This window comes from Syngnathus typhle, linkage group LG14 (assembly GCF_033458585.1).
Source record: "Syngnathus typhle isolate RoL2023-S1 ecotype Sweden linkage group LG14, RoL_Styp_1.0, whole genome shotgun sequence".
NCBI classification, from domain to species: Eukaryota; Metazoa; Chordata; class Actinopteri; order Syngnathiformes; family Syngnathidae; genus Syngnathus; species Syngnathus typhle.
Window position 1 is genome coordinate 3,735,924 of NC_083751.1, and position 17,256 is coordinate 3,753,179.

Below are 17,256 nucleotides of genomic sequence, written 5' to 3' on the forward strand. Positions count from 1 at the left end.
AGTTTGTATATGAACAGTGACAGACTGGATTCTCATATGTCTGAGGGGAATGATGGTGTCGGTGGTGAATCAGAGGGAGGATTTGAAATGTACATTTTTTTTTTTTGTACCTTGGCTTTAATTTATTAAATATATCTAAGACTGCAGCTGACTCTTGATCTAATGTTTTCTAAAAGCGTTACAAAATATTGTAAAATTATTTTATACAGTCCACATGTATTGGAAAAAGTACAGTGGTGCACAAAAGATTGGCAAATATTGGAAAATTAAAAATAGAGGGAAGTGCAAAATGTTGGAAAAGAATGCAAAATATAAATCTACAAAACAATGCTACAAAAATAGGATTAGATGATTAAAAAATCGACTATTAACTGATTTATTGGTGGCGATAAACTCGATCAATTCTCCTCTGTTGTGGCCCGTGATGCGTTCAAGTGTCACAAGGTCGTCATCCTTCTTCGCGCCTCGAGATAAGCACTGCGCCTGCGCAGAGCAGCACCTCCTTGTCCGCTTCTCCAAGTGAAGTCCACGCGGCTGTCACTCGCTTTCCATCCATTCTGTCAGCCTCCACCACAGCACCAACCAGCACCGTCACGTCGTCACCTCCCTCCCGACTATTCGTTACCTTCTTCGGGGACGAAAAGAACATCTCACTCACACACTTTAACGTAAGTTAGCTAACTTTTTTTGAGAGGGGGGGACTAAGCTAGCAGCTAGTTTAGCTTCTATCGTAACTAATGGCGCTAAATCACCTCAAAAAAATTAAAGATATGAATTTGTCTTCGTTGATCTCCTGGTAGTCGTTCAGTAACAAAAGAAGAATATACAATGTCGTACTTTGCTGAGAAAAGAATGTGAAGTTGTGTGATTGTGCGGCACAACGTTTGCCATCACGTGTGTTTATGTGTGTGAGTGTTTATGTGTGTGTAGCTATAAGTGTGTGTTTCTGAGTTGTGTGCGTGTGAGACAAGCGTCTGAGCCTCATCGTGTGTGTGACAACATTTTAGAGACAATGATAAAATAATATTATGTCCCAACTTCTACCAATCTTTTCATCTGTCAGTCATGGCTGTGGTGAGATTTTACGGCGGTGAGGTGAAGGAGCGGAGCCTTCAGCAGGCGGTCAAGCTCTACCCCCAGCTGTCCATCTCCACGGAGCTTTGCTACAACGTGGAGCTGACGGGTAAGTGCAAAATAAATACCTGACAGCCAGTAGACATTTAAAATCAACACAACTGTGCAAATGGCATTTGCACAGGGGTGTGTAGACTTTTCATAGTCTGTATAATTAATGATAATTATCTCTGTGTGCGGCAGGAAGCAACAGTTTGAGTGCAGAACACAAGGAGGTCCTCATCTGGTTGTTCCAACCGCCGCTACAGGCACAAACGCTCAGTGAGACGCCCAAACTAAAAGAGGGTGACGGGGCTACTCTGGTGGAGATCGGACCTAGGTACTGTGTGGTGATATATTTTTTTTTCTTGGATTGATTAAAAATATTTTGAAGAAGAAAGTAATCAAAAATTCAGCCGACCTGCTTAGAAAACAATACAAACTACCAATTGTGCTCTTCAGGCTGAACTTCTCCACTGCGTGGTCCACCAATGCCGTCTCCATCTGCCAGAGCGCCGGCCTTGCTAACGTCACACGAGTAGAATTGTCACGGAGGTTCCTTATCAAGGTGAGCATGCCTCAAAAGAAATAAGGAATATATTTGTGTGATCAATTCCTGTGTCTTCTCCTCCTCAAGCCGAAGGACGATGGGGACACGACCAAGTTCCAGAAGGACGTGAAGAATCTGATCGTCCTCCTGCATGATAGCATGACGGAATGCGTCTATGAGCGTCCCGTCGCTTCCTTCGCCGTGGACGCTCAAGCGCAGCCCGTGTTTGAGGTGGACGTCCTGAGCGGCGGGCGAGCGGCGCTGGAGAAAGCCAATGACCAGCTGGGTAAAATTGTCTTTTCATTTCCCTTCCTAGTTTAATCCCTCATTCGCGTACATATCAATTTTCTGTTCTCTTCTTCACGGCCCGTTTTCAGTGTGACTGCTGTCTGTAATGGTGTCACATGAGCCTGCACTAATGTTATTGCTAGTCACACCACCGCCATGCTTCTCATTATCTTGCACGTGCTTGTGCGTGACCACACGTAGAGGAAGTGACCATTAATATGGCACACTCAAAAATATTATGATGTTAGAAAAAATACTGGGTGTATATTTGGTGAAAATATTAGACAACTGTAAATGTATTAAATGGACAATTCACAAATATTGGGGAAAAAAATTCAAACAAATATTGGATGAAAACAAAATTGAAAAATCAAATTCATCCAAATGACATGACAGAAAATATTTCTTGAACAAATTTAAATTACAAACGAGGAAAAAAAAAAAAAGTCCTCATGATATACTTTCCAAAGTCACAAATATGGAGTCAAAGAACCCAAGTCAAGCTCTCATGCGTCTGCCTCACATAGGACTGGCCTTTGACCCCTGGGATCTGGACTTGTACACGGCAATGTTCCAGAAGATCAAGCAGAACCCGACCAGCGTGGAGTGTTTCGACCTGGCCCAGTCCAACAGCGAGCACAGCCGCCACTGGTTCTTCCGAGGCCGCGTGTTCATCGACGGGCAGGAACAGGAGGAGACGCTCTTCCGTCTCATCATGGACACGCAGAAGCACAGCAACGGCAACAATGTCATCAAGTTCTGCGACAACAGCAGGTTCGACATAAGCAAACAACACACTGGGTGTTTGTGCGCCACTTCAATGTGTGTTTGTGTGTTTGTTTAGTGGTATCAAAGGCATGGAGCTGGAGTGCTTCTACCCCAAAGATACTTCGCGAGCCAGTCCCTATGAAACACGCCGGTCGCTTCGACATGTCATCTTCACTGCTGAGACGCACAACTTCCCAACCGGTCAGATCTTGAACACAAGATTGACTTGTTTAATTTCACACTGTGAAATAATAATGTGCCCTTTTTATCAATTTCGCTCTATAAGTGTGTCGTGGTTAAATGCGCAGGCGTGGCTCCATTTAGCGGCGCCACCACGGGCACCGGGGGCCGCATACGAGACGTCCAGAGCGCCGGGCAGGGAGGCCACGTCATCGCCGGCACCGCCGGATACTGCTTTGGCAACTTGCACATACCAGGTCCGAGACTCACCGGCTCTCAAAGCCACGCACACACACTTTAACGCCTTCCGACGTGCTCTTCAGGTTACTCGCTTCCCTGGGAGCAAGATGGCGACGGATGGGAGTACCCCACCAGCTTCGCCCCGCCGTTGCAGGTGGCCATCGAGGCCAGCAACGGCGCCTCGGACTACGGGAACAAGTTTGGAGAGCCGGTTCTGTCAGGTGGGTAGATGAAACATCTGCACACACAATTGTGACAACAGGAAAAAAAACAACTGATATTTAATTGACCAGGATTCGCCCGATCCTTTGGCATGCGGGTGCCCAGTGGGGAACGGCGAGAGTGGATTAAGCCCATCATGTTCAGCGGAGGACTCGGTTCCATTGAGGATGCACATGTCAAGAAAGAGCAGCCAGAGAAAGGTAATAATAATAAACATAACTCTTGTTTGGGCTCTCTTTCCTCATTTTGTGGTAAGTTAGTGTAATCGTTAATATTAATCGACAGTCTCGCATTCGTCACTCAGGTATGGAAGTGGTGAAGATTGGGGGCCCGGTGTATCGAATCGGCGTGGGAGGAGGAGCGGCTTCATCTGTTCAAGTATGCCCACTGTTGTGTGATGTTCAGTGGCTTCATATTAACGCTCCAATCCGTTTTGGCGCCCGACAGGTGCAAGGCGACAACTCCAGCGATAGAGACTTGGGCGCCGTGCAGCGAGGAGACGCCGAGATGGAACAGAAGATGAATCGAGCGCTGAGGGCCTGCCTGGAACGAGGCGGCGGCGGCGCCAACCCCATCTGCAGCATTCATGACCAGGGAGCGGGAGGAAACGGTAGGAGGGAATGTTTCCCAGGCGATTTAATGATGAAACTCACTTTTTTTTTCCTTTCCAGGAAATGTTCTAAAGGAACTGAGCGAGCCTGCTGGTGCTGTCATCTACTGCAGCCGATTCCAGGTGAGATGAAACGTAAAAATCAGATGAAAGCTCAAAGGTACTTTTTGAGCCCAGCAATGCGGCGTTTGAAGGCGTTGTGAGTTTCACTCAAAGTAATCTGTGTATAAATGAAACAGTTGGAGTCCGGTTCCATTCATTCTGATAAGAAACGGCAAATCCGACAGAAAAAAATGTGAGTGTAATAAAATCAGTTTGTCATTTCAGAAAGGCGACCCGACACTGAGTGTGCTGGAGCTGTGGGGAGCTGAGTATCAGGAGAGCGACGCCCTGCTGCTACGCCCGTCAGACCGCGCCTTCTTGGAGAGGGTGTGCCAACGTGAGAAATGCCCTGTGGACTTTGTGGGGAACATCACCGGCGATGGCAAGGTGCGCATCTTTGTCTGGGACGTATCAGGGTTCTTCTTGAATTGAGTCCTAGCTTCTGTTTTCCATCAGATTGTGTTGGTGGACGACGAGGGCGCAGTCGGTAACGGGCGCCATCCTGTGGACCTGCAGCTGGAATGGGTGCTAGGCAAGATGCCCCAGAAGGAGTTCAGGATGGAGCGCTTGAGCCCCGTGCTTCAGCCGCTGCAGCTTCCCGCTGGGCTGACGGTCAGAGACGCCCTGGAGCGAGTTCTACGCTTGCCCGCTGTGGCCTCCAAACGCTACCTGACCAATAAGGTTTGTTCTTGTTACTTGTTGTCGTGAATACAAGAATAAATTCAATCAAATCAATTTGCGAATTTGGTGCAGGTGGACAGGTCCGTGACGGGTTTGGTGGCCCAGCAACAGTGCGTGGGCCCCCTTCACACGCCGCTGGCAGATGTGGCCGTGGTGGCTCTGTCGCCGCTTGGCCTGCAAGGGGCGGCGACGGCCATTGGCGAGCAGCCCATCAAAGCGCTGGTGAGCGCGGCGGCGGGAGCTCGCATGGCGGTCGGCGAAGCGCTCACCAACTTGATGTTTGCCCAAGTCACTGCGCTAAAGGTGAGCCGACGCCTCATCGTGACAAAACAATAAATTCGCACCTTGACGTTGGAGACGACTTGCAAGTCAAGGTACAACTTTAAAATGTTTTGGGTCTGTTCTAGGATGTGAAATGCAGCGGGAACTGGATGTGGGCCGCCAAGCTGCCCGGCGAGGGGGCGCTCCTTTGGGAGTCGTGCCGAGCCATGTGTAAGGTGATGGGGGAGCTGGGCGTGGCCATCGACGGCGGCAAGGACTCGCTGAGTATGGCCGCGCGTGTTGGGAAGGAGACTGTCAAAGCTCCAGGTGTGCTCGCAAATGTCACTCTGTGCCACCTGCTTCGTTTCTTACTTTGCTTGTGTTCCAGGAGCTCTGGTTATCTCGGCCTATGCCGTGTGTCCAGACATTAGTGCCACTGTCACGCCTGATCTTGAGGATCCAGATGGCAAAGGTAATGCACACATAGACCAAAGAGGTGTTCTGTCCTTACCTTTGACTCGTGTCTGCAGGTGTGCTGCTGTGGGTTCCTCTCAGCCCGGGCCAGCACCGTCTGGGTGGTTCGGCTCTGGCTCAATGCTACGCTCAGCTTGGAAATTGTTCTCCTGATATGGACCAGCCACAACTCCTGGCCGCCTGCTTCAACATCACTCAGTCGCTAATCAGCGGTCAGTTTGCCTTTTGAAATGCATCGTCAACGTTTTTAGAGTATTTTGAGCATTTGCTGTAATGAGATGCAATGCGCGCTCCCCTCAGATGGTCTGCTGAGCGCAGGACACGACATCAGCGACGGAGGCCTCATTTCCTGTGTACTGGAGATGGCGTTTGCTGGAAACCGAGGCGTGGACGTAGATGTGCCGTCACAGGGAGCCCCGGGAGGTGAGAGAGATGGCCACATTATTAGCATCTTTGAGGATTAGAAAAAACAGAGCGTGTGCTGGTGTACCTAATGAAGTGTCTTGATCCTCGATGCAGTCTTGGAGGTGCTCTTCAGCGAAGAACTGGGTCTTCTTCTGGAGGTGTCCGAGCCCAATGACGAAACCGTGGCCTGCAGATTCCTCGATGGTGGCGTTGCGTGTCACCGCATCGGCAGAACCAGCGGCTTCGGTCCCGAGGCCATGGTGAGACCTCCTCTTCATCATCTCCCTAATCTCCGCCATCTTCACTTTCTATATGGTTGCACTTTCTCCAGGTGACGGTGCGCGTGGACGGACAACAAGTGCTGAGGGAACCCTTGCCTGTCCTCCGAGCATTGTGGGAGGAGACCAGCTTCCGGCTGGAGCGCCTGCAGGCCGACGAGCTCTGCGTTCAACAGGAAGAGGAGGGGCTCGCCAGGAGGACACAGCCTACTTTTAAAGTGACCTTTGATCCGTCTGAGATGCCTCTTTGCAAGCAGCTTGGTGAGACTAACTCCAAAAATAATGTCTGGTCTCCTGGAGGACCTGAGAATTTTTACAACTGAGGCTGAAATTCGTAGGATCAAAATAATCATGGATTCATTTGATAATCGATTAGTTGTTGATGAATCGTTATACCTCTAATGTGTTTTGTTGAAGCAGCGGCGCAGCCTCGTGTGGCCGTGGTGAGGGAGGAAGGCAGCAACGGCGATCGAGAAATGTCGACTTCTCTCCACATGGCGGGATTTGAGGTCGGTGCGCAAGATTTTCAATTCAATCTGGCTTTGGTTACAAATTGTGCTCTGCATAATTTTTTTCTCTGTCTGTCCACTGGTTTGTAGGTGTGGGACGTGACCATGCAGGACCTGTGCTCGGCCGCCATCACACTGGAGCCATTCAAGGCCGTGGTGTTTGTGGGAGGCTTCAGCTACGCAGACGTGCTGGGCTCGGCCAAAGGCTGGGCCGCCACGGTGGCCTACAACGCCGCCGCCAAAGCCCAGTTTGAACGCTTCCGGCAGAGGGCTGACACGCTGAGCCTGGGCATTTGCAACGGCTGCCAGCTGCTCGCTCTGCTGGGCTGGGTGGGAGAGAGCCAAGATGGCGCAGGTGAGATGCATTTTCCTTCGGCCCACTTTGAAAAAGGCCAATATTGGCCCATTAATAGGTCACGTTCGAGTATTCGGTAGCACTTGGTCTATTTCAAACGTCGACTCTGTCGGTTTTATTTTTCCGTCCCCCAGCGTCCGACGTGGTTCTGACCCACAACAAGTCGGGCAGATTCGAGTCTCGCTTTGTCACTGTGGGGATCCAGGCGTCACCGTCCGTGTGGCTTTCCGGCATGGAAGGCTCGGCTCTGGGTGTTTGGGTGGCTCACGGAGAAGGTACCTCGCCGACCGAACGCTTGATTCATTGATACACATTGAACACAATTTCACCCCCCCCCCCCTGCATAGGTTTGATGCAGTTCCGTAATTCACGGGTTCTTGATGACATCACCTCGGGTGGCCTGGCCCCAGTCCGTTACCTGGACGACGCCGGCCAACCCACCGAAGAGTATCCCCTGAACCCTAACGGCTCGCCGCAAGGCGTGGCAGGCCTGAGCTCCGGGGACGGCAGACACCTGGCTATGATGCCCCACCCGGAGCGATGCACACTGGGCTGGCAGTGGCCATGGGCGCCCCGGAGCTTCAGACCACAACTCGAAACATCGCCATGGTTGCGCATGTTCCGTAATGCCGCCGCCTGGTGTAGCCAAAATTGCTGAATGCACCTTTGGGTTTTTTTCCCCCCCATTGTTACTGCTGTACTTTTTCCACCTTTAGATTTTTTTTGCCTTTAAAATATTTTGTTTTCAAAAAAAGGTCAACAATTGTCCAAGTGAAATTTGACAAAAAATAAAATGCAAACTAAACATTCAAACATTGTTTTTTATTATTAATGTAAAAATAAAATTGAAATGAAAAAAATATTAACAAGTAAAAAATACATGTTGAAAGTTCTTAAAAAAATATCTAAAAATGTAAGGTATCAAAGTAATAATGAATTTAATAGTAGTAAAGCATACAAATATTTAAAAGTAAATATATGTACAGAAAGAAATAATATAAACAAATTTTATTTGACAGAAAACAAATTTTTTATTTTACACGATATACTATATTTACAGGAACGTTCGGTCCTGATTAGAAGAATGCCGATTATTTATTGCACATAATGATTTGGAAATGATTTAATGTTCTAGCTGGCCACGATTCTGGTACCGGCAGAGCGCCCTCCCTCCGGCGCCATCTGATGATTGACGTTGAGGATGCACAGAAGGAGCAAGACCACCACCACCAGGTCGTCCATCAGCCCCAAAAGGCCGCTTAGGGAAAGGGGTGCTTTCGGGGAACCCGTCGGAGAGGCTGCGGAGACGGCGGCGCCGGCGCAGCACACCGCCACCCTCAAGAAGAAGAGCCACACCAAACCACCTGGGGTGCCCGGGCTGCGGAACGCCAGCTGCAAGAGGACGGGCGCGTCCGACAGGTAGTCTCGTATCTGGAAACGGAAAGGAGTGGTATGCAAAATTTACAAGAGAATGTAAATAATTTAAAAAAAAATCATGCTGACAAAAAAAAATACCCCAAAATATGTAAAATAATTAATTGAAAATACAAATTAAAATCTTAAAACCAAATTTCTTCAGCATGTACTGACCCGTCTGGGCGCTCCAGAATAGCGTTTGTTGTAGTCGCTTATTTGGCTCAGAACGTCCTTGGACTGCTGGTCCGGTCGGCTCTCATTAAACAGTTGACACATGACGCTAACCTGAGTAGAAATTCCAATTTGGAACTTTCTCACTCCATTCAAACACATACATATGATACTGTCAAGTATTTATGAATGTGATGTTTTACCATCATTTGTTTTAAGTGCTTTACCACCATCTAGTGGCACCTACGTGCAATTACAAATTTTGCATTTGTGGAGTCACTATCCCCCCACAAATAACAGAGGCTCACTGCAATGTAGCTTAATACCTTTTGCCTACAGAGGGGACAGTTGACTGCATCTAACCATGAGCCGTGTCTCCAATAGGCGATCAAACATGGAGCTGCAAAAACAGGGAAAAGATGAAAATTATTAAACCTATTCAAATCAATTGTAAAATAAAAAATGACAGTACTAAAAGTAACATAATTTATCAAAATATCTGTAATGTATCTGCAATACACAAACATAAAAGCATCTAAATAATACTAATCAAATGTGCAAATATTACAAAACATTGTGTTTGTTTTACCCATCAAGGCAGTTAAGTCAGCTAAAAAGAATTAGTCATCAGTGAACAGATGGCCCTCAGGCCGCACTGATGTATTAAACACACAAACCGTAGAGCGCCATTTTGCATGGCAAAAAAAACAGCCGCTGATTCTCGTACCGCAGAATAGATGTCCGCAGTTGGTCTGCACGGGAAAGCTGGCCGCCTGAAGGCACACTGGACAATGTCGCTCTCGCTGGCTTGTCGGTGGACAAAACTGCAGACAGTAAAATCACTTGATGAAGGAAGTAGATGGGAGGGGAAGAAAACACAACGATGGCCTTGTTCGAGCTACAATAAAAGGGAGCGGCAGCATTATATTCGTGTTTTTACAACTTGTCATCCATCTTAGTTCCAAAATAGAATCTACAGTTGATGTGGCATCTGTAAAGCTAACATTTTCATTGCAATTCCATCATAGGAGAAATAAAAAGGAAGATGAACAACAAACCAAGTCCAAATGAAACGATGACATTCTTACCATGCTTGGTGGTGTCTGGCCTTGGACCGAGCCGGGTTGACCCTGACCCGTTGGATCTTGAGAAGGCAATCGGCGCCATCTGTGATATGACAAGAGACCAAGGTAAACACACGTCCTCTCCATCATCTAAGTTGCCAATCCCTACTCCGGAGTAACACATTTTTGGTGCGCAATTGCATTCCATTTAAATTGAAAAGTGATGCTGGATGTCTAACCTGACCTGATCATGGAGATCTTGGAGATGTTCATAGTGAAGCAGAAGCAAACTGGTGACGAGGAAGTGAAATGCGGCTCGCCAGCAGTAGTGTGGCCTAAATGACATCTGCCTGTTAATCATCAACCGCGTTCTCCTCTCCGGTTTTGTACGGTACGAGTACTAAGTAACCCCTTGAACTCACGCTGCTGGTGAGATTAGCAAATTAACACGGAAAAACAATCCCACAAGCCATAAAACGTCATTTCCATTCCAACGTCGGTCACACGACTGGCAGGTTAAGGCCAAACCAGACCATGCCCACTTACAATTATTTACCTGACATGTCATTCTACCTCATTATGATACCATAAAAAGCGTAATGATAATTGTATGGTGAAATATTTTCTATAAGACCACCCTCTAGCAAATATTGAATTGCTTCCGTCATCCCAAGTGACCTTAAACTAGTAAGCACTACACATGCAACAGGTCATCTAAAAATAGCACTCATCAGTCAGGGGGGGGTCAGGATGGGTTCAGTCTTGAATGAGAGATAAAAGACCTGGCCCGCCTCACAGAGGCTGCTGCAAAGTCCAGTCTTGTGTCACCATGAAACATCATAAGGTTTTGTGTGTCTTGCCTTTAATTTGAGCAATCAAAGGTAAAGTGAGTGACGGTCCATTTTTGAGAAATTTCAAGTCAAATTGCTATTTTGTTTTATTACTGCACTTTTATGACTGCGGTAGATTGAGTTGAATGCATTTATGAGAACCCCTATCGAAAATGGATTATCAGGCACAAAATATTTCAGAAGATAAAATGACTTACTGTGTATGTTATATTTATATTAATAAATTATATCATAATTAATTTCAAGTAACTCAAGCAACACTTATGCACGATTCTTAATTAAATTGCTAGTACTTTTTAGTTGGTCTGGCCCTTTAAACGGAATAAAAAGAAGGCGGGGAAATAACTATTTTTCTCCCGCTATTGGTTTAAACAGCTGTCAATCTTTAAACGTATCGACGCTGATTGGATACACCGCCTGCGAGGAAACCTTAAAGAAAATAAGGCGTAAGTGGCAATACGCTATCCACGTTCGCCTTTACGCCATTTATGGTGGAGCGACTGTTACGTCCACCGTTTCTACGTAGTTGACGTTAAAGCTTTACTTCGCGACAGCAGGTGAGGTCAAATGCAAAAAAAGAGAAAGAACGGGGAGCGAGGACGGGGTTGGCGGACAGGTAGAGAGGAAGTCATCGATGTATTTATTTGCCTAGTCGAGAAATGGACGAGAGCAAAACGGTTTTGGTTGAAAGCCTCATAATATGGGTAAGTTTTATGTTTGTGACACACTGTAACCAGTCAATGGCCAAGGCAGCACCTGTTCGGAGGTGGTCTGGTCGGGTTCTTCCATTAAAAATGCGTGACTAAAGTAGATAAGCGTCAGGTATTATCGAACAACACAACGAGTCATTTCAAATTTTAATTTAAGTTGTGTTCAACAGTATATAGTATGCTTGTACAGTATTATCGTAATGGGGAGTCGCTTGCCATTGCTAATGTAAACAGGTTGCCAGGTTGGAGTCCCGAGACGACATCCCCCAATTCATACATTAATCTGGTTAATTCATCTAATTATGTCCTCATTTCTTTAATGGGTTTGATAGACACGTTCTTGCCTTACAAAATGTAACTTTTGAACTCATTTGATGAAATTTCACGTCTCAAGTTTAATTTGGGAGGACCTGAAATTGGTGCGAGAAAATATTCACTCCGAGTACGCACCGATACTGAATACCGATACCACTAGTAGTTTTTGAGCAACTGAATCAAATGCCTTTGGTAAGGCACTTAGTCATGGGATTTTCTTGTCGGAATGTACTTGTGCGAGGAGTGTCAAGTTCACTTAGAGTTCTTAGGTGAGCCACTTGGCCTATGCAGCTCCAAGTGACTGCATTTAGAACACAAATCTGTTTAACCAGCAGACTAGCGACGACATCCTTTTAATTAAACCTAGTTTCTCTAAGTAACATTGCCAAAAGTAGGTTAACCTATCAAATAAGAAAATAACTGCAGGTGTTTAGTAAGGAAACATTTTGTACTTTTTTTATCTCTTCCCCAGCTGCAAACATTCAACAACTCTGCACCATGCACAACAGTAGAAGACCTGACCACCGGAGTCACCATATCACAGACTCTGCAGCAAATGTGAGGAGACACACATGAAGTGATGCACTTTTTTAATTTTTTTAACTTTGCTGGTTGTGTGTTGTGCAGAGATCCTTCATGGTTCACCGACGGATGGCTCGCTCGCATCAAAACAGACGTGGATGACAACTGGAGGCTGAAGGTAGCAAACAGCTTCTAGTTGCACCGTATGACCTAATAATCTTATCTCTGAATGTGTGTGCGTGACCTCCATAGTGGAACAACCTGAAGAAGATCCTGCAGATGGTGCTAGAGTATTACAACGAGGTATGCTGGAAGGTCACTGCGCCTGCTCATCTCGTTCATTGTGAGCATATGTCCATCGAGGCGCATCGTTGTGTTGTTAGCAAGACGCACAAGAAAGAAAACAGGCTGCATTGTGACTAATAAAGCTGGGATTAAGTCTGGTATGCGCTAATGTAATCACATCTTCAGGCGGTCGAGGCAAAAGGTTGACCTTTTTTGTGCTCGGTGTAACTCGCTGTACTTGGTGCTAGGTCTTGGTCCAGGGGCTGTCTGACTTCCCCTTACCAGACGTGGCCCTGGTTGCCGAGCACTCGGACCCCGTGGAGCTGGGCAGGCTGCTGCAGCTCGTCCTGGGCTGCGCCGTCAGATGCGAGCGCAAGCAAGGTGCGGTGCTCATCACACGTTCCTGCGCTTTGGGCTGTGACGATGAATTCTCTCTATTTGTAGAATATATCCAGAACATCATGACACTTGAGGAATCTGTGCAGCACGTCGTCATGGCGGCCATACAGGAGGTCTGAGCATGATTAGCCATCACATACTGCTTGCTGTGGAGTGAATGGATGAAAGGCCTGCTTTTTCTATCCATTCATTCATTCATTTGCAGCTCCTACATAGAGAGACCATGACACCCTTAGGAGCAGAGCTTTCTGGGGACCTGGAACAGCAGGTCAGTATAAAATCAAAATAAAAGCACTTCATGGAAATCACAAAAAAAAGCTAACTATTAATTTAGATTGTCGTGTGCATGTCTCAAGCTAAGAAAAGCTTTGGAGGAAGTGTCAGAACTTTCCTCTGAGAAGGAAGCCCTCGCACAACGCTGCCAGGAGTTGGACCAGCAGGTGACTTTGCTTCTTCTAAACACGCACACACACACACAGCGAGAGCACACACGCGCATGTCTGCGGGTCAATGTAAACAAAATCTCGCTATTGTCTGGAGCTGCTGTGGCAGAAGGACTGTTAGCTTATCCAGTCTGCCCAGCACTCTGCGTTCACACAGCGCTCATGAGCAGGCACTGACCTATCCACATCTTCAACCAGACTCTCGAGAGATTCACTTGTCCCTTTTGGCCACCAGGTAAGTCCCGCGTGCGCAGAACTAAACCCCCCGTGCTGCTTGGATATTGACGCTAACCAGGTGGCTCCATCGGGACGCTTCGCGGCCATGCTGTGTGAATTGAATAATTTTGCACGTCCACGATGACTAACTGTTTGTGCATGCATTAACTTGCACCACTGCTGGACCGTGAAGACGCTCCTCCTCTGAGGTTACCTTTGTTTTCTATTCTTGGAACTTCAGGTGGCCATTCTCCAAGAGGAACATAACAGCCTGTTGGCCGAGAATGACATCCTGACCGACCGGGCCAATCAGTTGGACACGTTTGATGACCCCAACACCCCGTCAGGGAGGAAGCACAGCCAGCTACAGCAGCAGCTGGAATTGCTGCAGGAGGAGAACTTCAGGTGAGTAGAAAAAAACGCCATGACGAGGAGATAGAAGCAAAGCTTTAAGACGCGGTGGGGGTACTTCAGGCTAGAGGCCGCCAAAGACGACTACAGGATCCACTGCGAGGAGCTGGAGAAGCAGCTGGTGGAAGTTCAGCACCGCAACGACGAGCTCACGGGCCTGGCGGAGGAGTCGCGATCGCTCAAAGACGAACTGGACGTGCTGAGGTTTGTTTGGTGGAGTCTAAAAGATGGATTTCCTCCATTGCATTTTCATGCCTGGATTGCATCAACCTTTCAGGAACTGTTCGGACCGGGTGGTGATGCTGGAGGCCTCGGTGGAGACGTACAAGCGAAAGCTGGAGAACCTGGGGGACCTGAAGAGGCAGATGAAACTTCTGGAGGAGAACAATACCATCTACATGCAGAACACAGTCAGCCTGGAGGAGGAACTGCGCAAGGCCAATGCCGCCCGGGCACAGCTGGAGACGTACAAGCGGCAGGTAGCGCTGGACCACTTATTGCCTGTCAGGCAAATGATTTGATTTGGATCAAAAGCAATCACGTGAGAAATGCTGGTCGTCCCCATCAGGTCCAAGAGCTCCACAGAAAGTTGTCGGATGAAACGAGGCGAGCGGACAATCAGGCCTTTGAGTTGAAAAAGCTGGAGGAGAAACACGAGCTGGTGACCAAGGAGAAAGAGGTGTGACTCGCTGGAAATGGTCGAGGATCACAGGGGACGGCATTTGTAACGTTTCACTCCACCGGCAGCGCATCATCATGGAGCGAGACTCTCTGAAGGAGCTCAACGAGGAGCTTCGGTGCACCCAAGCCCAACAGCACCAGCTCTCCCAAGCAGGTACGCTGCATTCGGAAAGTAGCCATTTAGTTTTTCCAGCCCAGATTTTTAAATCAAAAAATTAGTTGAGATGATGCTCAGCCATCTCCCAAGTTCTAAACAATCCAAACTCTACAGGGATGCTCCCTTCCACGAGCCCCAGTCAAGACAACCTGGCAGCAGAATTGATCCCCATCGAGCACAGGTACAACAGCCCCGATACCAGGATTCCTCACCGCGAGACCGCTTGACTTGGTTTCGGGGTTTCATGTAGAGAGAAGTTCATCAGGCTTCAGCACGAAAACAGAATGCTGAGAGTGCAGCAGGAGGAATTTGAGAGGGAGAAGATCGCCTCCCTGCAGGCTCAGCTGGAAGACGCTCACAAGAGTCACAGCCAACTGGACACAGAGAACAGGTTTCGGGCTCGCTCCATTCTTGGTCACACCTCACTGACAATATGGTCCAATTTGAGTCATTTCTCGTGTACCTCCTCACGTTGCAATGAAACCTCCTCGCTTTGTGTTGCCTCCAGATTGAGTCGCCAGCGGGTCAGCGAGCTGCAGCAACAAGTTGAGGACCTCCAGAAGGCGCTGCAGAGTCAGGCGGTCAAGCCCGATGATGTGAGTGCATCAAAAGTTCTTGGCAGATGTGCCATCAGGATAGAATTTGAATCAATATGAAATATTTCTTATTCCAGTCAAACCTGAAGCGGAAACTGGATGCTCACATGTAAGCCGTAAGCCATCAGGATGGAAGCTGAAATATGCGGAGTAAGCGAACACGTGCTTATTTCCTCAGGGTCCAGCTGAATGAGGCTCAGGATGAAATACTGAAGAAGAAAGAGCTGCTGGAGGACTTGCAACCCGAGAACACTCAGAACTGTGAGTTTCACGCCGAAACGCCGACACGGGCCTCTGCTCACGAGTCCAAATGTTTTGGTTAGCGCTAAAGGTGGACGAGCTCATGGCCGCGCTGAAAAAGAAGGACGACGACATGAGGGCCATGGAGGAAAGGTACAAAATGTACCTGGAGAAAGCTCGCAATGTGAGTCGCTTCGTCTTTTGCTGTCCTCGGTGCCCTGAAGAAGTTGAGAGCGTTGGCGTCCTTGCCTCCAGGTGATCCAAGCTCTGGACCCTAAACTGAACCCGGCCACCGCTGAGATCCAGGTACTGAGAAACCAGCTGGCAGACAGAGACAAACAGATCCTCAACCTGGAGGTAATTCTCAATTGTCCATTTACTCACAAACATGGCACTTAGTAAAACCTGTCACCCGCAGCGTCAGTGCGAGCAGGCCCGACTGCGTGAGTATGAGGAGAAGCTGATAGTCTCCGCCTGGTACAACAAGGTAAGGTCAAAGATGTGACTGCGCCGCCCACGCCGTCGTCTCCACGCCGTCGCCCACATTACGGAGGAACACGCCTGTCTCCCCTCAGAGTCTGAACTTTCAGAGGCTGGCCATCGAGTCACGCTTGAGCGGCCGCGCCAGCCCGGTGCTATCCCCCGGACAGTCCTTCTTGTCCCAACAGCGGCAAGTGTCCAACGCCCCTCGCCGGGCGCTCTCCGTCAGCGTGCCCAGCGCCACCTCAAAGTAGGGCCGCTTCAAGCCACGTGCCTCCCCTCGGTGTTTCCCAACCTTTATTGGATTATTTGAGGTCGATTCTGATATTTAGCAGGAAAAAAAAAAAAGAAATCTGTAAATTTTCTTCATTATTTTTTTAAAAAAAGGTTTACTTGAGTAAAATCTCGAAATGTATGTAAAATCACCAAAGGGAGGATTGAAAAGAAAAGAATTCCAACAAAAGAAGCTTGTCACCATTTGAACAGCATTTACTGTTTCATCAGGCACGATTTTATCAGCTTTTAATCAGCCGTTTATTATCATCTGACATAATACGCCTGCTGATGAATCAGTCGAGCCCGGCTCTCGACGACCTCTCATATTGGTCGGGAATCACTGAGCTATGGGACTCATCTACCCTCAAGTGACCTTAAACATGTCCGCGCGTAAGGGATGACGGGATTTAAGGTTGCCCATCTGATCCGACGTCATATTTCCCACGCTGACTGAACAGGACCCTCACAAGCTTGCATTCTGTACATAAATGTCGGATTTGACTGTAGTGGCGCGACGGGAGGTTTGGTCGATTTGGTGCCGGCCACCGACCGCTCACACCTACCAGGAAGTTGCTAAAATACTATTTTAAAATATGCTTAACAAAATAAAAGCTTATGTGAAGTACAATCAGGAGATAGCCAGCATCTATCATGTTAGTACAGTTGCACTGATAATATTGTGATTTTTAACACCAGCTTTTTTTTTTATTTTTATTTTTTTATTTATTATATAAATGTCCCACGCAGGATTGATTTTATTCATAAATATTCTGGTTTTTGGTTAATGCTATAATCTGACCCCAAGTAGGCTGTAAGGAAGTGTTAATATCCACAGGTACTAACCTGGTTAGAGCTAAATGCAGGTTCTTGTATGTCAAATAGCTCGGTGCTTATCTGTACCTAATGAGAAATGTTGAACAAAATAAAATTGTGAATATAAATGAGCTTTTCCGAATCTCCTACGGTCTCTGGCGCACCCACAGACAT

The 17,256-nt window shown here is 47.6% G+C and overlaps 3 protein-coding genes across 5 annotated transcripts; 2 read left to right on the forward strand and 1 right to left on the reverse strand.

Annotated features, from left to right (window-relative positions):
- The first annotated feature begins 479 nt into the window (after positions 1-479).
- pfas (phosphoribosylformylglycinamidine synthase) lies at positions 480-7,849 on the forward strand. Of its 2 annotated transcripts, none has more exons than XM_061297878.1 (26): positions 480-668; positions 1,064-1,183; positions 1,318-1,453; positions 1,576-1,681; positions 1,751-1,949; positions 2,479-2,725; positions 2,796-2,920; positions 3,028-3,156; positions 3,223-3,360; positions 3,433-3,561; positions 3,666-3,739; positions 3,809-3,971; positions 4,033-4,094; positions 4,299-4,460; positions 4,530-4,754; positions 4,827-5,057; positions 5,162-5,342; positions 5,404-5,487; positions 5,546-5,701; positions 5,790-5,912; positions 6,009-6,154; positions 6,226-6,433; positions 6,590-6,681; positions 6,772-7,036; positions 7,171-7,311; positions 7,384-7,849. In XM_061297878.1, exons 2-26 carry the CDS (start codon positions 1,066-1,068, stop codon positions 7,692-7,694), a joined length of 3,951 nt encoding a protein of 1,316 aa, XP_061153862.1. In that variant the 5' UTR covers positions 480-668; positions 1,064-1,065; the 3' UTR covers positions 7,695-7,849. The 2 variants fall into 2 exon arrangements, with proteins under 2 accessions (XP_061153862.1, XP_061153863.1); XM_061297879.1 differs by having other exon boundaries at positions 6,593-6,681.
- Positions 7,850-7,940: 91 nt separating this feature from the next.
- Positions 7,941-9,960, reverse strand: si:dkey-183n20.15 (RING-HC_RNF170 domain-containing protein). Its single transcript, XM_061297850.1, has 6 exons — positions 9,932-9,960; positions 9,712-9,790; positions 9,351-9,447; positions 8,950-9,023; positions 8,627-8,737; positions 7,941-8,467 (listed from the first exon to the last, which is right to left on the reverse strand). The coding sequence occupies exons 1-6, from the start codon at positions 9,958-9,960 to the stop codon at positions 8,168-8,170; spliced, it is 690 nt and encodes a 229-aa protein (XP_061153834.1). The 3' UTR covers positions 7,941-8,167.
- A 1,019-nt stretch (positions 9,961-10,979) lies between these two features.
- On the forward strand, positions 10,980-17,213 carry hook1 (hook microtubule-tethering protein 1). Of its 2 annotated transcripts, none has more exons than XM_061297456.1 (22): positions 10,980-11,095; positions 12,036-12,121; positions 12,191-12,263; positions 12,338-12,388; positions 12,619-12,751; positions 12,815-12,882; positions 12,975-13,037; positions 13,126-13,209; positions 13,670-13,833; positions 13,903-14,043; positions 14,117-14,318; positions 14,408-14,518; positions 14,587-14,674; positions 14,792-14,858; positions 14,928-15,068; positions 15,186-15,273; positions 15,351-15,382; positions 15,452-15,534; positions 15,597-15,697; positions 15,769-15,870; positions 15,932-16,000; positions 16,089-17,213. In XM_061297456.1, exons 4-22 carry the CDS (start codon positions 12,365-12,367, stop codon positions 16,245-16,247), a joined length of 1,920 nt encoding a protein of 639 aa, XP_061153440.1. In that variant the 5' UTR covers positions 10,980-11,095; positions 12,036-12,121; positions 12,191-12,263; positions 12,338-12,364; the 3' UTR covers positions 16,248-17,213. The 2 variants fall into 2 exon arrangements, with proteins under 2 accessions (XP_061153440.1, XP_061153439.1); XM_061297455.1 differs by lacking the exon at positions 10,980-11,095 and adding an exon at positions 11,102-11,242.
- Positions 17,214-17,256: the final 43 nt, after the last annotated feature.

What these genes read in the sequence shown, in the direction of transcription:
- pfas (XM_061297878.1), top strand. Translation starts at nt 1,066, where the DNA reads ATGGCTGTGGTGAGATTTTACGGCGGTGAGGTGAAGGAGCGGAGCCTT. An exon ending in TGGAGAGCCGGTTCTGTCAG is followed by an intron (nt 3,361 to 3,432) that starts GTGGGTAGATGA and finishes TTAATTGACCAG; the next exon opens with GATTCGCCCGATCCTTTGGC. An exon ending in TGAGGATCCAGATGGCAAAG is followed by an intron (nt 5,488 to 5,545) that starts GTAATGCACACA and finishes TCGTGTCTGCAG; the next exon opens with GTGTGCTGCTGTGGGTTCCT.
- hook1 (XM_061297455.1), top strand. Translation starts at nt 11,198, where the DNA reads ATGGACGAGAGCAAAACGGTTTTGGTTGAAAGCCTCATAATATGG. An exon ending in TCACAGACTCTGCAGCAAAT is followed by an intron (nt 12,122 to 12,190) that starts GTGAGGAGACAC and finishes TGTGTTGTGCAG; the next exon opens with AGATCCTTCATGGTTCACCG. An exon ending in CAGATGCGAGCGCAAGCAAG is followed by an intron (nt 12,752 to 12,814) that starts GTGCGGTGCTCA and finishes CTCTATTTGTAG; the next exon opens with AATATATCCAGAACATCATG.
- si:dkey-183n20.15 (XM_061297850.1), bottom strand. Translation starts at nt 9,960, where the DNA reads ATGAACATCTCCAAGATCTCCATGATCAG. An exon ending in CTGCGGACATCTATTCTGCG is followed by an intron (nt 9,024 to 9,350) that starts GTACGAGAATCA and finishes CTGTTTTTGCAG; the next exon opens with CTCCATGTTTGATCGCCTAT. An exon ending in ATTCTGGAGCGCCCAGACGG is followed by an intron (nt 8,468 to 8,626) that starts GTCAGTACATGC and finishes TTCCGTTTCCAG; the next exon opens with ATACGAGACTACCTGTCGGA.